The sequence below is a fragment of the Heptranchias perlo genome, chromosome 35 (genome assembly GCF_035084215.1).
Source record: "Heptranchias perlo isolate sHepPer1 chromosome 35, sHepPer1.hap1, whole genome shotgun sequence".
NCBI classification, from domain to species: Eukaryota; Metazoa; Chordata; class Chondrichthyes; order Hexanchiformes; family Hexanchidae; genus Heptranchias; species Heptranchias perlo.
In genome coordinates this window covers 17,460,798-17,480,465 of record NC_090359.1, presented here as the reverse complement: position 1 = coordinate 17,480,465, position 19,668 = coordinate 17,460,798, and the positions used below count along the sequence as shown (strand labels likewise).

The 19,668-nt window shown below is 43.8% G+C and overlaps 1 protein-coding gene and 3 non-coding genes across 4 annotated transcripts; 3 read left to right on the top strand and 1 right to left on the bottom strand.

The window, feature by feature from the left end:
* The first annotated feature begins 492 nt into the window (after window positions 1-492).
* On the top strand, window positions 493-2,640 carry LOC137302149 (probable G-protein coupled receptor 139). Its single transcript, XM_067971818.1, has 2 exons — window positions 493-559; window positions 1,730-2,640. Exons 1-2 carry the CDS (start codon window positions 493-495, stop codon window positions 2,638-2,640), a joined length of 978 nt encoding a protein of 325 aa, XP_067827919.1.
* An 8,069-nt stretch (window positions 2,641-10,709) lies between these two features.
* On the top strand, window positions 10,710-10,781 carry trnad-guc (transfer RNA aspartic acid (anticodon GUC)). Its single transcript has one exon. It is a non-coding gene; the product is annotated as a tRNA-Asp (tRNA).
* Window positions 10,782-18,152: 7,371 nt separating this feature from the next.
* On the bottom strand, window positions 18,153-18,224 carry trnad-guc (transfer RNA aspartic acid (anticodon GUC)). Its single transcript has one exon. It is a non-coding gene; the product is annotated as a tRNA-Asp (tRNA).
* Window positions 18,225-19,182: 958 nt separating this feature from the next.
* On the top strand, window positions 19,183-19,254 carry trnad-guc (transfer RNA aspartic acid (anticodon GUC)). The gene has a single exon. It is a non-coding gene; the product is annotated as a tRNA-Asp (tRNA).
* Window positions 19,255-19,668: the final 414 nt, after the last annotated feature.

Genomic DNA, 19,668 nt, shown 5'->3' with positions numbered 1-19,668 from the left:
GTGTTAGTTTGCATTAAGGGGTTGGTTTGAGCTGGGGTTGGTTTGAGCTGGGGTTGGTTTGATTTTGGGGGTTGGTTTGATTTGGGGGTTGGGTTGAGTTGCTATATTGCCTTGAATTAACACAGAAGAGTACAGGACATCACTGTAACAATATGAGATCTATAGATGAGCATGAAAGGAACTACACCATTGCTGAGATAAAACGCTTCCAATTTTAATTTAAGATCATAAATATTACCACAATTGTCCAGACTTTGGTGCTTTTCCCTTTAATCCCGGCAATTTCTATTTTAATATATGCTCAGGGACTGAAATCGGCCGTCCAAATCTGTTTGTTCAAATAACTAAAACTAATTTGAACGGTTTTGCAATCTGATAGTCCCAGTGGAGATCCCACATGGTATAAATTAAAGGCTCTGGGAATGTATCGCCTCAGAGTTTAATTCGGAGCGATTGCCTGAAGCACGAAGGGACATCATCACCACACCGAAAATGATTGAAACATTTCGCAGCATCAGAAAAATATGTTACGTGACCCTTGCAGTGATTGGTGTCCCTGGTAAGTGACTTGAATCATTTGTGTAAATCTGTGTGTGAGCTGCTCTGTTCCTGATACTGTTAAATGTTGGTCTGTTTGTGTCCTTTATACAGTAACTGGATAAGTGATATAATTTCAATCAATATGATTTTTTTAAATTCTGCCCTTTTAGTCCGTTGCCTTAACGGGAAATATAATACTTTTAAAAGCCATTAGTCACAATAAATTATCAAGTTATTGCTTTAAGTGGAAATCCTTGTAATCTTGCAGCAGAGCTCAGTGCAGGCAACTCTCCAAGGACCTGGTATTACTGGAAATATCCGTCATTGAAGAATTATACTCGGTGTACAATTCACACAATGAATGTTGTGGAGTGCAAACCGAAATGCATTGATGCTGGGCTGTTACTTGTTCACCGCATCAACATAAACCTACGTTAACTATTTAATCAGCAGGTTCGCACAGTTGTTGTATTCAAATCCTGCCCCGACTCCCATAATAGCTAGGACTTCCTTCCTTTTGAGGAAGCTGCTCCGCTCTAGACATCCATTTATATTTCTGCTTATGTCACCCCCCCTCCCCCCCTCTCTGGTCCAAAGTCCTGTAATTGCGCGCTTCCATCAAACTCACAGCGGATGGTATCTCACGGGCTGGACACCATGAGGTCGGTGCCCGGCCAGTTTCCCTCCTCCCTCCCCCACTGGTACATTCCGAGGGCCCCACTTCGGATTTACTGGTTGGTTTTCCTTCACTCCATTCCCGCTGGAACGCCTCGCCCCCTTGTTATATTTTATTTTATCCCGTTTGATTTTTGTTCACCAATGACCACCCCGTTGTTAATTTTTACACTAAGATTACAAGTCCTTGCTGCCACATGCAGCAAAACTAAATCCCCTCCTTGGATGCAGCCGCAAAGCTTTGAATTTCGTACAAGGTCATGTCAATCAGCCCAGGCAGGGTTTGGGGATGGGGCAGTGAGCTCAGAGACTCTGGACTGGGAAGGGAAAATCCTCCCAGGTTCCTGTCCCTGATCCCTGTGCAGTGACCCTGCTGCAAACGACAGGTGTGTGTACCTGGGGTGAGAATACTGGGACATCCCCACACTCAAATACTTAGTGTCTGGGCTCAGACTTGGAGAATGGTTCTTGAGTTTGATCAGTACTTTGCCGTCACTTTCCCTTTATCTTACAGTTAATTTAGTGGCGATTGTGATCCTGTCCCGAGGAAAGTGCGGACTCTCCAATTGCATCACACGCTACCTGGTGGCCATGGCAGCCTCGGATCAACTGGTCATTATCACTGAGGTTATCTTGAATCGGATCAGTTCCTACTTCTTCCCGGGATCTTTCCTGCTCATCACCCCTGTGTGTAGTCTTATTAAAGTCCTGCGTCGTGCATCCATAGACAACTCTGTCTGGTTAACTGTCACTTTCTCCTTTGATCGCTTTGCTGCCATTTGTTGCCAGAAGCTGAAAACAAAATATTGCACCGAGAAAACCGCGGCTGTGGTTATAGCCACAACCTGCACTCTGCTCTGTTTGAAAAATGTTCCCTTCTATTTCACATATAAACCCGGAGAGATAATCGACAACGTACCGTGGTTTTGTGCTACAAAATCAAGCTATTATCCTGAGCCCGGATGGGTGGGATTTGACTGGATTGATACGATTGTAACCCCATTGCTCCCATTTGCTTTAATTTTGTTGCTCAATGCTCTGACCGTCAGGTATATTTTAGTGGCCAGTCGAGTCCGTAAGGGACTGAAGGGTCAGAGCAAGGGAGAGAATCACAACGACCCAGAGATGGAGAGCAGAAGGAAGTCTGTGATTTTACTCTTCACCATATCAGGGAGTTTCATACTTTTGTGGCTTTTATATGTTATCGAATTCTTCTATTATACCATTACAAAAACAAATAACTATGATCACAATGACTCTTTATATATCTTTGAACAAGTCGGATATATACTGCGGAATTTAAGTTGCTGCACAAACACATTTATTTATGGGGTGACTCAGACCAAATTCAGAGAGCAGTTCAAGAGCGCGGTGAAATATCCGGTTACCCTAATTGTTAAATTAATGAATAATAAAAACAACTGAACTCTGCCCAGAGGTAGTATCCAGTGTTTCCGGTTCATTAATCCGGTATTTATCCCTAAACTTTCCTCCTCTGAATTACACCAGGAATCGCTCGAGATCTTAAGATATATTCAGGAGCAAAGCAGCCATTGTGGTTCGAGCCATCTCGCTACTTTGATTGACAAGTGTCACATTTTGTTATAAGGACAATAGAAGTTTAGACAAAACAATAATAAAGGCAGCAATTCCCAACTGAAGGAAATCCCGGAATTCCAACACAGAAGATGAAGATTTTTTGCCCAGCAAATCTCTTTATCACCTGACACTCTGTACTGTTGGGTAAATAAAACGTTCCTGAAGTTATTATTGATTTTTATTGACTACCCGTCTCTTGCCATCTTTCTGTGTCTTTCGGTTTCTAGTTCTGTATTTCTCCTGTCTGTTCATCTTTCCATCTCTTTACCTCTAGTTCTCCTTTTTGTACTTCCTTACACCCTTCTCTATTTTACACTATTTCTATATTAGTATTTCCTCCCAGTATTCTCCTCCCACTCTAGTTTAATTTTTAAATTTCTCTCACTCTTCGTTTTATTTCTCTTCCTGTATCTCCATCCCCTCGCATTGTTTCTCATTCAGTCTGTATTTCGTGATCCTTTTTTCCTTATTGTACTTCCCTCGTTGTCTTGTTTCTGTATCGCTTCCTTTGTCTCTGAATGTCCCTCGATCTATTCTCGAGTATTTTTCTGTCCGTCTATCACGTCCCCTCTCTGTTTCTGCATCTTTGACCTCTTTCTCTACTCTTGATTCTTCTCATTCTCCCTCCTCTCCCATTCACCTGTTTCTTCTCGCTTTCATTCCTTCACCCCCTCGCCTTCATCTACCCCAAGGGAAAATAATAAGAAACCGAAATAGGAGAGAGAGAGAAAGCAAAAACTAACGAGGGAAGGGATGGGTATAAGAAAGGCTGAATATGCAATAAAAAATAAAAAGATAGAGGATAAAAAGAGAAGACAAAAGGGAAAGGAGAGAATAGGTCTGGATGACGAGGGAGTGGAATGAGAGAAAAAAGAGAGAAAATAGAAACGAGAAATAGCAATAGAGGGAGGAACAAACAACAAGGGGGAATAATGGAAAAGTGTTTGTGAGAGAGAGAACGTGAGTTACCAAACGTTTTCATCGCTTTTCACAGGTAGATTTATGATGTTTGTAAATCGTATCATGTAGAGACTGGGAGGGGAGAACGCAAACATGGAAAATGAGAGAATGTGCGCAAAAAAGCATTCCCACTTCAGGCACTGATATCCACCGTTATTTACTGTGGTTCCGTGTCCACAATGGTCAAGTGAATAAAGTAATTAGACACTTTACATTAGATAGAGACGATTTTCTGACTCAGAGACGAGAGTGCTGGCAGTGAGCTAAAGTGAGCTGGAACTCCACCCCTGTTCCTGATTTTTTATTATTCTATTTTCTTCCATTCCAACATCTGCTGAGACAGTTCTGACCCTCGGTTAGTAAATAAAATGATCATAAATCTTCAACCACCGACAGTCGAGAGTTTTCCAAATACTCTTCCAAATGTCATAAAAATATAAATCTGTACTTACATTACTGACACTCACGCACCACAACTGCTCAGAAAAAAGAGCCAACTACGAACAAAACGAAAACCAGTTCTTCAGTTACCATCCCCTTGATCACAAGATTCCCCAAGGAAATTTCATTAAAAATCGGGCGGCTGTCTTTCCAGAGGCCAGCCCTGCTTTCATCGTGTTTGTCTGTCGAGCGGTCATAGGGATCTAAATGTATCGACTGATTTCAAGGCACAAATGAACATTGGTGCGAATGGGACTCGTGCTCCCTAGAAACAGCGGTCCAGGCAGAGCAAACTTAAAGTCATAAGAACGTGAAAGTAAATGTTAGAGCAGGAAATGTCGCAGGAAAGTGTCAATGAAATGGAAGGAGGAAAGTAGAGGAGGTCGATTGGTTATGTAAGGAAAAAAAAACGTGCGCGAATAGGCGGGTTTGAATTATGAAACATCAAGAACAGGCATGTGAGAATGCTAGGATTTGAAGGAGTTAATAGGTTTTCACCACCAATAAAAAATATTTCTTTCATGGGCTAAATATTGATTTCTAGCTGCATTCTATTAGCATATGTGGCAGAGGGGAAAAGAGGTTCAGTGAGCTGTGCCGATTCCAACCGAGGTTGCTGCGACCACAACACACAGTACTAAACACTAGACAATCACAGCACCACATATCGGCCATAAAACCGCTGCCCGAACCACGGCAATGGCACGCCCTGCAGTGCTGAGAAAAGAAGAGTTTTTGGTGAAGAGGCCAAAATAAGCAGCGCCTCAAATTGTGGCAGAATAGGGGTACAGCCCTCCCCATGATCCATCCTTTAAATATCCACCCAGCATTTTCACCATTACAAGTTTCATTAACTTTTGCTACTTTTTAATTTGTTCTTGGCATTATCTGTGCTGATCCTTTACTTGGACCGCTGCACGGCATCTCCAACGTTGTCCAATGCCCATAGAGTGGAGCGGGATCATTTTCACTCGTAAACCAGCAACCCTGATGTTAAAATCATCTGCCGGAGAAAGACGCGATTTCAGCGCGGTGACACTGGGCCAGAGTAAAGTTCAGTTAATGTGATTGCCGAGTGGCGAGAGGGTGGATTTGGAACTCCTGTGCGGCTGCTTTGCGCAGGTAACACGACTTGTTCCAAATTAAACCATGAACGAGCTAAAGTTTGAGGTTGCAGCGACAAGAACCTGATTATATTAATTACAGAAAATTAATGAAACTCTGTGAAAGATGAATAATTGTTGTAATCGCCATTGATCAACCGATAACTTTCTGCTGCAGACTGACAGAAACACTGACATGGACACTGGGTGACAGAGAAACTTTAATCAGTTTCAACAACAACAACTACAAATACAACGTCCATTTATATCGCACATTTAACGTAGCAAAACGTCCCAAGGGGCTTCACAGGAGCTTTTTCAAACAAAATTTGACACCGAGCCACAGAAGGAGATATTAGAAGCAAAATACTGCGGATGCTGGAAATCTGAAATAAAAACAGAAAATGCTGTAAATACTCATCAAGTCAGGCAGCGTCTGTGGAGAGAGAAACAGAGTTAATGTTTCAGGTCGATGATCCTTCGTCAGAACTGGAAAAAGTTGAAGATTGAACAGTTTTTAAGCAAGGACAGAGTCAGGGAAAGGGATGGGGGCGGAAGGTGAGGGGAGGAAAGAACAAAAGGGAAGGTCTCTGATCGGGTGGAGAGGAGGATGGGGTGTCAGAGAGTGGCTGTTCAGCCTCCACTAGTTCGAGGTCTGTTCACCTCACAACAACAACAGAGCCGCCCTTGTCAGCAGGTTTAATGACAATGTCAGGGTTGGACCCGAGAGAACGGAGTGCTGCGAGTTCAGAGGGAGGGAGGTTGGAGTGAGTGAGGGGAGTAAAGAAATTGAGACGGCCGATATCACGCCGGCAGTTCCCAATGAAAAGATCAAGAGAGGGTAAGGGGCCAGAGGGAGGGGTCCAGGTGGACCGAGAATTCTGAAGATGGGAGACAGGGTCCGCTGTGCGGTCAATGAAATGGGTGCGGAGGTGAAGGCGACGGAAGAAGAGCTCAGCATCGAGTCCAGCTCGAAACTCATTGAGGTGGGGGCGTAAGGGGATGAAGCTGAGGCCTTTGCTGAGGACTGACGTTTGGGGTCAGAGAGGGGAAGGTCAGAGTGAATGGTGAAAACACGACAAAGAGATTGGAGGGAGGGATGGGATCAGAGGAAAGTGAAGGGGAAGAAGGATCGGGAGGGGTGTTGGTATCTAAGAGTTGTTGAAACTTGCGGTCCTTGACACCTGAAAGGAAGAAAAAAAGTTTTTTGTTAAAGCGCCAGATGAGGCGAAGGATGAAATGGAACTGCGGACCAGGACAGCTCTGAAGTAGAGAGAGAGTCGGTGCTGCTGAAGACAGAGTGTTTGATCAGGTTTCTACTAAAACTCACTTTCACAGACACATCTCCTTCCTCAGCAACTGTGTCCGGCTCCGACTTATTCCACGTGGATTCCAACTTAAATCCCACCCTTCATGTTTCGGATCCACCCATGATTCCAGATATCTCCATGATATTCAGCGTTCCTCCAACCACTGCTCCCGCCGCTTCCTGAGATCCACGCTCAACGCCACGCACCGCCACATGCTCACTCTCGACCTCTCTCTCCAGGCATGGTTTTTATCCCATCCGCGCCATTATTGCATTTACCGTTTGATGTGTTGATTCCTTCCTTATATTCAACCAGGAGTCTTGTTTTCAGTCCAATCCGAAGCCACGGTGGATGAATTTTGCATTGCTCGCTGAACTCTGCTCAAATCAGCAAAGTCCTGATTGGCGGCCGGAGGTGTTGCGAGTGTAAGATGTGAATAACGTGAAGTATCAATCAAAGTGCACAATGACGCCCCGGTAAAGCGAGTATCTCTCATCGGATATTAACGCACCGCCTCAACTTGCCAAATGTGAACATGACCTGCTGAGTGTTACCAGCAGTTTCTGGGTTTATTTTTGTGCTTTCACTATTGCAGTTTTCCTGACAATCTGCAACTTGCCTCAAGGGCGCAGCTTCAAGCACAACTTTCTTGTGCTCTTCTCACACACAAGATCACACTTTACTTTCCGACACACGCGCTTTAAAATCTGCCGTTTCCGCACACAGCGTCCTGCGCCACGAGAATTTGAAAGACCTTCGGCTCATGGCCTGTAATCGCCCCTTTTTCCCCACAGGCGCTCTTTACATTTATCCTCGACTCGATTCAAACGCATGTTTCAACAGAACTATTAAGATCAAGGCGGAACACTTCCGATCTTACTGCACCGCCCCAACTTGCCAAATGTGCACCTTTCAACCGCCATTCGCAGCTCTGTAGCGCTGCCCGTCGCTCACGCAACTCAACTGCTGAGAGAAAAGAGCCAACAAGCATCAAAACAAAAACCAGTTCTTCAGTTACCATCCCCTGGATCACAAGATTCCACAAGTAAATTTCGTGAACATTCGGGCGGCTGTCTTTCCAGAGACCAGCCCTGCTTTCGTCGTGTTTGTCTGTCAAGCGGTCACGCAGATCGAAATGTATCGACTGATTTCAAGGCACAAATGAACATTGGTGCGAATGGGACATGTGCCCAATAGAAACAGCGGTCGGAGCAGAACAAACTTAAAGGCGTGAGATCGAGAAAGTGAATGTTAGAGTCGGCAATGGAGCAGGAAAGTGTCCATGAAATAGAGGGAGGAAAGTAAAGGCGGCCAATTGACCTTTGAAGGAAGAAAAAGGGAGGAGAAGAGGCGAGTTTGAACTGTGGAACATCAAGTACAGGCATGTGAGAGTGCTGGGATTTGACGGAATTAAAAGGTTTCACCAAAATAATATTATTTCTTGTTCTGAAGATTGATTTCTTGCTGCATTCTCTCAGCATATGTGGCAAAGGAGAAAATCGGTAAATGACACTCTGTGGAGACTCGGATTCGCACGGAGGTGACTGCGACCACAACGCAGAATATTAACCACAAAACGATCACGACGAGGGACATCAGGTGTGGCAGTTGTGCCCGAACAACAGCAATGGCGCTGCTTCGAAAAGAAGGATTCTGAGCGATGAGGCCAAAACAACCAGCACCTCAAATTGTAGCAGCGGTGGGATTTAAACCCACGGCCCACAGAGACTGGACCTAAATCCAGCGCCTTCAACCGCTCAGCCACACTACCATATCACCTCTACTGCTTTCAGAATCTGGGAACTGGTGATTGAAAAGCGGCTTTCTTACACTGACCTTTCAGTCCAAGACTTTTGCCTTGAAAGAATAAAATAAAAGGGCTTTCTTTGCACTGTTCATGCGACAAGGTGGCCGAGTGGTTACGGGAACGGACTGCTAATCCACTGTGCTCTGCACCCATGGTTTTGTATCCCACCCGCGCCATTATTGTATTATTTTAATCGTTCATGGGATGTGGGCGTCGTTGGCAAGGCCACCATTTATTGCCCATCCCTAATTGCCCTTGAGAAGGTGGTGGTGAGCGGCCTTCTTGAACCGTTGCAGTCCGTGTGGTGAAGGTTCTCCCAATGTGCTGTTAGGTAGGGAGTTCCAGGATTTTGACTGAGCAACGCTGAAGGAACGGTGATTTTTTTCCAAGTCGGGATGGTGTGTGAATTGGAGGGGAACGTGCAGGTGGTGCTGTTCCCATGTGCCTGCTGCCATTGTCCTTCTAGCTGTTAGAGGTTGCGGGTTTGGGAGGTGCTGTCGAAGAAGCCTTGGCGAGTTGCTGCAGTGCATCCTGTGGATGGTACACACTGCAGCCACGGTGCGCCGGTGGTGAAGGGAGTGAATGTTTCGGGTGGTGGATGGGATGCCAATCAAGTGGGCTACTTTGTCCTGGATGGTGTCGAGATTCTTGAATATTGTTGGAGCTGCACTCATCCAGGCAAGTGGAGAGTATTCCATCACACTCCTTACTTGTGCCTCGCAGATGGTGGAAAGGCTTTGGGGAGTCCAGAGGTGGGTCACTCACCACATAATACCCAGATTCTGGCCTACTCTTGTAGCCACAGTATTTATATGGCTGGTCCAGTTAAGTTTCTGGTCAATGGTGACCCCCAGGATGTTGATGGTGGGGGATTCGGCGATGGTAATGCCATTGGATGTCAAGGGGAGGTGGTTCGATTCTCTCGTGTTGGAGATTGTCATTGCCTGGCAATTGTCTTGCGTGAATGTTACTTGCCACTTATCAGCCCAAGCCTGGATGTTGTCCAGGTCTTGCTGCATGTGGGCACTGACTGCATCTTATCTGTGGGGTTGCGAATGGAACTGAACACTGCACAATCGTCAGCAAAGATCCCCATTTCTGACCTTATGATGGAAGGAAGGTCATTGATGAAGCAGCTGAAGATGGTTGGGCCAAAGACACTGCCCTGAGGAACTCCAGCAGCAATGTCCTGGGGCTGAGATGATTGGCCTCCAACAACCACTCCATCTTCTTTTGTGCTCGGTATGCCGATCCAGTGGAGAGCTTTCCACTGGAGCGGCAGCTGAACGGATGGTCTCAATCTTTGTGACAGAATAGTCCAGGAGCTCCTCGCAATTTTTTTGGTGAGGGTGGAAGAGGCAGGGGGTGCAAGAAGACGGTTTGTGGTCGAGAAGAGATACAGGGGATATCTTTGGATTCCAGGATGATCCTGGAATAGTGAGCAGTTTTCTGTCTCACTCTGTTCAGAGAGAAAGAGACAGAGACCGACGCAGGAAAACATAGAAACGATGAGGCAAATACACAGACAAACAGACACAGACACACAGAAACAGACACACATGCACATGGAGTGACTCAGAAATACAGAGATACAGAACATGGATAATTTGGCTGATTTTTGTTCGATTTCTGTCGTAGATTTCGTGAAATCTTGCAGATCAATTAAAATGAGCATAAAACTCGAGATGTTCAACATCGTGGAATTTCAATTCACTTAAGAATTATTAATTCGACAAGGAACTTGTTGAATTTTGAAACGCAGAGATGAAATAGGTTGATGAATGACGGGATCTGAAGTCTGTCAAATTTGAACCTGCGCGGGGGAAATGAATGAATTTCGAATCTGTCACCTCAATCACCAGTCAGCAAAAATCACAATTGCTCTGCATCCAGTCCTCAAATAGTCTCCGTACAATAATATTCTGAAAGTGACAATCACCTGTTTTTTTGCTCTGTAGTTTATTTTTAGGAAGAAGCTCGGGGAAGACATAAAATTAAAAGTTGGCGTCTTATAAATGCTTCCTCCCCGTCGGGGAAATAAACCCCGGACGAAGGCGGGGCAACTCACCACGATAAGAGAGAAAGAAAGAAAGAAAGAAAGACAGAGTCAGTTGTTCGTTGTCTAACAAAGAGATGGAAATGTAAAAGGTTCTTTCAAGAGTGGCCCGCAGAAAATGAAACAAACTGTCATCAAACAAATCGTTGAAAGAAATGCACTGATACATGAAGCATGTCTAACACCATCTGGGATGAGTGCACAATCAATGAAGCAGTTCCTCGTTAGTATAGTGGTGAGTATCCCCGCCTGTCACGCGGGAGACCGGGGTTCAATTCCCCGACGGGGAGATGAAACTTTCGCAGCCTTGAAAAGCTATTTATCTCTAATATTCGATGCGGAATATACAGTGTAAAACTGACTCGGAGTTTCCCACTTTCCCCGATTTAATTTCACTGATATTCCAGCGGTTTTAAAATCTGCTCTCAGCTTCACTCTTCACCTCGATGTTCGACTGGTTTCTGTGATGGTGGGGATTTCGGGAGGAGGCCGAGATGGATCATCCACTCGGCACTTCTGGCTGAAGACGGTTTCTAAAACTTTGCACTCACACGCTGGGCTTTACCATCATTGAGGATGGGGATGTTCATCGAGCCTCTTCCCATTAGTTGTTTAATTATCCACCATCATTCACAAATGGGTGCGGCAGGACTGCAGAGCTTTGATCTGATCCGTTGTTTGTGGGATCGTTTAGCTCTGTCCACAGCATGCTGCTTCCACTGTTTGTCAAGTAGTCCTGTGTTACTTTCAGGTTATTGGTGTGTGTATATGTCTGTGTGCGAGTGTTTATGTAGCTCGGAATGTGTGTGTTTGTGTATGTGTGAATATGACTATGTCTGTCTCACTTGTTATATGCGTTTCTGAGTGTCCCTCTCTTTCTTTCTATCTGTCACTTTTAACCTGCTCCCCAAATAATTTTTCTCTGGACCTTGACTAACAAAGAGATAGAAAGTAAGTCTTCTTTCAACAGTGGCATGTGGAAAGTTAATCAAATTGTCATCAAAGAAGTCGTTAAAATAGATTCACTGAAACATGCATCCTTTTCATTGCTGTATGTGAGATCTTTCATGTCTGCGCCTGTTCCGAGACCTGTCTCTCTCTGTTTCGGGCTGGTGACAGCGCGATTCTGCGTTTCATTTCTTGCCCATCATTGTGGTTCCAACATCGAGCTGAAGCGTGAGGCAGAGAGCAGATTTTTAAAATCGCTGTGAAATCAATTTGTGGAAGTGGGAAAGGCCGAGTCAGTTTTTCATTGTATTTTCAACATCCAATATTGCAGATAAATTAAAGTGAAGCTTCGAAAGCAGCAATAACCTCCTCGTCTCCCACGTGACAGGCGGGGATACTCACCACTATAACAACGAGGAATTCGTGCAGACATTTGCCGTATATTCACCACAGATGCTTCACGTTTCAGTGAATCTGTTTGAACTGTTCATTTGATGACAGTTTGTTTAACTTTCCACGGACCACTGTTGAAAGAAGAATTACCGACCACTTTTCCATCTCATGTTGGATCATGATGTGGGTAACGCGGGAGAGAGTGAGACAGATCTTCTCAGGAAAATATAGAAAATATGAGGCACATACACAGACAGACAGACAGACACAGACACACATACACATGGATTGACTCAGAAATACTGAGAGTCAGAATATGGATAATTTGGCTGATTTTTGTTCCATTTCTGTCGTAGATTTCGTGAAATCTTGCAGATCAATTAAAATGAGCATAAAACTCGAGGTACTCAATGCTGTGGAATTTTAATTCACTTAAGAATTATTAATTCTACAAGAAACTTGTTGAATTTTGAAACGCAGAGATGAAACAGGTTGATGAATGACGGGATCTGAAGTCTGTCAGATTTGAACCTGCGCGGGGGAAATGAATGAATTTCGAATCTGTCACCTAACCCACCAGTTAGTAAACATCACAATTGCTCTGCATCCAGTCCTCAAATAGTCTCCGTACAATAATATTCTGAAAGTGACAATCACCTGTTTTTTTGCTCTGTACTTTTTGTTTAGGAAGAAGGTCGGCGAAGACATAAAATTAAAAGTTAGCGTCTGAAAACTGCTACCTCCCAGTCGGGGTATTAAACCCCGGACTAAGGTGGGGCAACTCACCACGATAAGAGAGAAAGAAAGAACGAAAGAAAGACAGAGTCAGTTGTCGTTGTCTAACAAAGAGATGGAAATGTAAATGGTTCTTTCAAGAGTGGCCCGTGGAAAATGAAACAAACTGTCATCAAATAAATAGTTGAAAGAAATGCACTAATACGTGAAGCATGTCTAACACCATCTGAGATGAGTGCACAGTCAATGCAGCAGTTCCTCGTTATTATAGTGGTGAGTATCCCCGCCTGTCACGCGGGAGACCGGGGTTCAATTCCCCGACGGGGAGATTAAACATTTGCCGCCTTTTAAAGCTTTTTCTCTCATTTATCTCTAATATTCGATGCGGAATATACAGTGTAAAACTGACTCGGAGTTTCCCACTTTCCCCGATTTAATTTCACTGATATTCCAGCGGTTTTAAAATCTGCTCTCAGCTTCACTCTTCACCTCGATGTTCGACTGGTTTCTGTGATGGTGGGGATTTCGGGAGGAGGCCGAGATGGATCATCCACTCGGCACTTCTGGCTGAAGACGGTTTCTAAAACTTTGCACTCACACGCTGGGCTTTACCATCATTGAGGATGGGGATGTTCATCGAGCCTCTTCCCATTAGTTGTTTAATTATCCACCATCATTCACAAATGGGTGCGGCAGGACTGCAGAGCTTTGATCTGATCCGTTGTTTGTGGGATCTTTTAGCTCTGTCCACAGCATGCTGCTTCCACTGTTTGTCAAGTCGTCCTGTGTTACTTTCAGGTTATTGGTGTGTGTATATGTCTGTGTGCGTGTGTTTATGTAGCTCGGAATGTGTGTGTTTGTGTATGTGTGAATATGACTATGTCTGTCTCACTTGTTATATGCGTTTCTGAGTGTCCCTCTCTTTCTTTCTATCTGTCACTTTTAACCTGCTCCCCAAATAATTTTTCTCTGGACCTTGACTAACAAAGAGATAGAAAGTAAGTCTTCTTTCAACAGTGGCATGTGGAAAGTTAATCAAATTGTCATCAAAGAAGTCGTTAAAATAGATTCACTGAAACATGCATCCTTTTCATTGCTGTATGTGAGATCTTTCATGTCTGCGCCTGTTCCGAGACCTGTCTCTCTCTGTTTCGGGCTGGTGACAGCGCGATTCTGCGTTTCATTTCTTGCCCATCATTGTGGTTCTCACATCGAGCTGAAGCGTGAGGCAGAGAGCAGATTTTTAAAATCGCTGTGAAATCAATTTGTGGAAGTGGGAAAGGCCGAGTCAGTTTTTCATTGTATTTTCAACATCCAATATTGCAGATAAATTAAAGTGAAGCTTCGAAAGCAGCAATAACCTCCTCGTCGGGGAATTGAACCCCGGTCTCCCGCGTGACAGGCGGGGATACGCACCACTATACTAACGAGGAATTCGTGCAGACATTTGCCGTATATTCACCACAGGTGCTTCACGTTTCAGTGAATCTGTTTGAACTGTTCATTTGATGACAGTTTGTTTAACTTTCCACGGACCACTGTTGAAAGAAGAATTACCGACCACTTTTCCATCTCATGTTGGATCATGATGTGGGTAACGCGGGAGAGAGTGAGACAGATCTTCTCAGGAAAATATAGAAAATATGAGGCACATACACAGACAGACAGACAGACACATACACATGGATTGACTCAGAAATACTGAGAGTCAGAATATGGATAATTTGGCTGATTTTTGTTCCATTTCTGTCGTAGATTTCGTGAAACCTTGCAGATCAATTAAAATGAGCATAAAACTCGAGGTACTCAATGCTGTGGAATTTTAATTCACTTAAGAATTATTAATTCTACAAGAAACTTGTTGAATTTTGAAACGCAGAGATGAAACAGGTTGATGAATGACGGGATCTGAAGTCTGTCAGATTTGAACCTGCGCGGGGGAAATGAATGAATTTCGAATCTGTCACCTAACCCACCAGTTAGTAAAAATCACAATTGCTCTGCATCCAGTCCTCAAATAGTTTCCGTACGATAATATTCTGAAAGTGACAATCACCTGTTTTTTGCTCTGCAGTTTTTGTTTAGGAAGAAGGTCGGCGAAGACATAAAATTAAAAGTTAGCGTCTGAAAACTGCTACCTCCCAGTCGGGGTATTAAACCCCGGACTAAGGTGGGGCAACTCACCACGATAAGAGAGAAAGAAAGAACGAAAGAAAGACAGAGTCAGTTGTCGTTGTCTAACAAAGAGATGGAAATGTAAATGGTTCTTTCAAGAGTGGCCCGTGGAAAATGAAACAAACTGTCATCAAATAAATAGTTAAAAGAAATGCACTGATACGTGAAGCATGTCTAACACCATTTGGGATGAGTGCACAGTCAATGCAGCAGTTCCTCGTTCGTATAGTGGTGAGTATCCCCGCCTGTCACGCGGGAGACCGGGGTTCAATTTCTCTCATTTATCTCTAATATTCGATGCGGAATATACAGTGTAAAACTGACTCGGAGTTTCCCACTTTCCCCGATTTAATTTCACTGATATTCCTGCGGTTTTAAAATCTGCTCTCAGCTTCACTCTTCACCTCGATGTTCGACTGGTTTCTGTGATGGTGGGGATTTCGGGAGGAGGCCGAGATGGATCATCCACTCGGCACTTCTGGCTGAAGACGGTTTCTAAAACTTTGCACTCACACGCTGGGCTTTACCATCATTGAGGATGGGGATGTTCATCGAGCCTCTTCCCATCAGTTGTTTAATTATCCACCATCATTCACAAATGGGTGCGGCAGGACTGCAGAGCTTTGATCTGATCCGTTGTTTGTGGGATCGTTTAGCTCTGTCCACAGCATGCTGCTTCCACTGTTTGTCAAGTAGTCCTGTGTTACTTTCAGGTTATTGGTGTGTGTATATGTCTGTGTGCGAGTGTTTATGTAGCTCGGAATGTGTGTGTTTGTGTATGTGTGAATATGACTATGTCTGTCTCACTTGTTATATGCGTTTCTGAGTGTCCCTCTCTTTCTTTCTATCTGTCACTTTTAACCTGCTCCACAAATAATTTTTCTCTGGACCTTGACTAACAAAGAGATAGAAAGTAAGTCTTCTTTCAACAGTGGCATGTGGAAAGTTAATCAAATTGTCATCAAAGAAGTCGTTAAAATAGATTCACTGAAACATGCATCCTTTTCATTGCTGTATGTGAGATCTTTCATGTCTGCGCCTGTTCCGAGACCTGTCTCTCTCTGTTTCGGGCTGGTGACAGCGCGATTCTGCGTTTCATTTCTTGCCCATCATTGTGGTTCTCACATCGAGCTGAAGCGTGAGGCAGAGAGCAGATTTTTAAAATCGCTGTGAAATCAATTTGTGGAAGTGGGAAAGGCCGAGTCAGTTTTTCATTGTATTTTCAACATCCAATATTGCAGATAAATTAAAGTGAAGCTTCGAAAGCAGCAATAACCTCCTCGTCGGGGAATTGAACCCCGGTCTCCCGCGTGACAGGCGGCGATACTCACCACTATACTAACGAGGAATTCGTGCAGACATTTGCCGTATATTCACCACAGATGCTTCACGTTTCAGTGAATCTGTTTGAACTGTTCATTTGATGACAGTTTGTTTAACTTTCCACGGACCACTGTTGAAAGAAGAATTACCGACCACTTTTCCATCTCATGTTGGATCATGATGTGGGTAACGCGGGAGAGAGTGAGACAGATCTTCTCAGGAAAATATAGAAAATATGAGGCACATACACAGACAGACAGACAGACACATACACATGGATTGACTCAGAAATACTGAGAGTCAGAATATGGATAATTTGGCTGATTTTTGTTCCATTTCTGTCGTAGATTTCGTGAAATCTTGCAGATCAATTAAAATGAGCATAAAACTCGAGGTACTCAATGCTGTGGAATTTTAATTCACTTAAGAATTATTAATTCTACAAGAAACTTGTTGAATTTTGAAACGCAGAGATGAAACAGGTTGATGAATGACGGGATCTGAAGTCTGTCAGATTTGAACCTGCGCGGGGGAAATGAATGAATTTCGAATCTGTCACCTAACCCACCAGTTAGTAAAAATCACAATTGCTCTGCATCCAGTCCTCAAATAGTCTCCGTACAATAATATTCTGAAAGTGACAATCACCTGTTTTTTTGCTCTGTACTTTTTGTTTAGGAAGAAGGTCGGCGAAGACATAAAATTAAAAGTTAGCGTCTGAAAACTGCTACCTCCCAGTCGGGGTATTAAACCCCGGACGAAGGTGGGGCAACTCACCACGATAAGAGAGAAAGAAAGAACGAAAGAAAGACAGAGTCAGTTGTCGTTGTCTAACAAAGAGATGGAAATGTAAATGGTTCTTTCAAGAGTGGCCCGTGGAAAATGAAACAAACTGTCATCAAATAAATAGTTGAAAGAAATGCACTAATACGTGAAGCATGTCTAACACCATCTGAGATGAGTGCACAGTCAATGCAGCAGTTCCTCGTTATTATAGTGGTGAGTATCCCCGCCTGTCACGCGGGAGACCGGGGTTCAATTCCCCGACGGGGAGATTAAACATTTGCCGCCTTTTAAAGCTTTTTCTCTCATTTATCTCTAATATTCGATGCGGAATATACAGTGTAAAACTGACTCGGAGTTTCCCACTTTCCCCGATTTAATTTCACTGATATTCCAGCGGTTTTAAAATCTGCTCTCAGCTTCACTCTTCACCTCGATGTTCGACTGGTTTCTGTGATGTTGGGGATTTCGGGAGGAGGCCGAGATGGATCATCCACTCGGCACTTCTGGCTGAAGACGGTTTCTAAAACTTTGCACTCACACGCTGGGCTTTACCATCATTGAGGATGGGGATGTTCATAGAGCCTCTTCCCATTAGTTGTTGAATTATCCACCATCATTCACAAATGGGTGTGGCAGGACTGCAGAGCTTTGATCTGATCCGTTGTTTGTGGGATCGTTTAGCTCTGTCCACAGCATGCTGCTTCCACTGTTTGTCAAGTCGTCCTGTGTTACTTTCAGGTTATTGGTGTGTGTATATGTCTGTGTGCGTGTGTTTATGTAGCTCGGAATGTGTGTGTTTGTGTATGTGTGAATATGACTATGTCTGTCTCACTTGTTATATGCGTTTCTGAGTGTCCCTCTCTTTCTTTCTATCTGTCACTTTTAACCTGCTCCCCAAATAATTTTTCTCTGGACCTTGACTAACAAAGAGATAGAAAGTAAGTCTTCTTTCAACAGTGGCATGTGGAAAGTTAATCAAATTGTCATCAAAGAAGTCGTTAAAATAGATTCACTGAAACATGCATCCTTTTCATTGCTGTATGTGAGATCTTTCATGTCTGCGCCTGTTCCGAGACCTGTCTCTCTCTGTTTCGGGCTGGTGACAGCGCGATTCTGCGTTTCATTTCTTGCCCATCATTGTGGTTCTCACATCGAGCTGAAGCGTGAGGCAGAGAGCAGATTTTTAAAATCGCTGTGAAATCAATTTGTGGAAGTGGGAAAGGCCGAGTCAGTTTTTCATTGTATTTTCAACATCCAATATTGCAGATAAATTAAAGTGAATTTTCGAAAGCAGCAATAACCTCCTCGTCGGGGAATTGAACCCCGGTCTCCCGCGTGACAGGCGGGGATACTCACCACTATACTAACGAGGAATTCGTGCAGACATTTGCCGTATATTCACCACAGGTGCTTCACGTTTCAGTGAATCTGTTTGAACTGTTCATTTGATGACAGTTTGTTTAACTTTCCACGGACCACTGTTGAAAGAAGAATTACCGACCACTTTTCCATCTCATGTTGGATCATGATGTGGGTAACGCGGGAGAGAGTGAGACAGATCTTCTCAGGAAAATATAGAAAATATGAGGCACATACACAGACAGACAGACAGACACATACACATGGATTGACTCAGAAATACTGAGAGTCAGAATATGGATAATTTGGCTGATTTTTGTTCCATTTCTGTCGTAGATTTCGTGAAACCTTGCAGATCAATTAAAATGAGCATAAAACTCGAGGTACTCAATGCTGTGGAATTTTAATTCACTTAAGAATTATTAATTCTACAAGAAACTTGTTGAATTTTGAAACGCAGAGATGAAACAGGTTGATGAATGACGGGATCTGAAGTCTGTCAGATTTGAACCTGCGCGGGGGAAATGAATGAATTTCGAATCTGTCACCGAACCCACCAGTTAGTAAAAATCACAATTGCTCTGCATCCAGTCCTCAAATAGTTCTCCGTACAATAATATTCTGAAAGTGACAATCACCTGTTTTTTTGCTCTGTACTTTTTGTTTAGGAAGAGGATCGGCGAAGACATAAAATTAAAAGTTAGCGTCTGAAAACTGCTACCTCCCAGTCGGGGTATTAAACCCCGGACTAAGGTGGGGCAACTCACCACGATAAGAGAGAAAGAAAGAACGAAAGAAAGACAGAGTCAGTTGTCGTTGTCTAACAAAGAGATGGAAATGTAAATGGTTCTTTCAAGAGTGGCCCGTGGAAAATGAAACAAACTGTCATCAAATAAATAGTTAAAAGAAATGCACTAATACGTGAAGCATGTCTAACACCATCTGAGATGAGTGCACAATCAATGCAGCAGTTCCTCGTTAGTATAGTGGTGAGTATCCCCGCCTGTCACGCGGGAGACCGGGGTTCAATTCCCCGACGGGGAGATTAAACATTTGCCGCCTTTTAAAGCTTTTTCTCTCATTTATCTCTAATATTCGATGCGGAATATACAGTGTAAAACTGACTCGGAGTTTCCCACTTTCCCCGATTTAATTTCACTGATATTCCAGCGGTTTTAAAATCTGCTCTCAGCTTCACTCTTCACCTCGATGTTCGACTGGTTTCTGTGATGGTGGGGATTTCGGGAGGAGGCCGAGATGGATCATCCACTCGGCACTTCTGGCTGAAGACGGTTTCTAAAACTTTGCACTCACACGCTGGGCTTTACCATCATTGAGGATGGGGATGTTCATCGAGCCTCTTCCCATTAGTTGTTTAATTATCCACCATCATTCACAAATGGGTGCGGCAGGACTGCAGAGCTTTGATCTGATCCGTTGTTTGTGGGATCGTTTAGC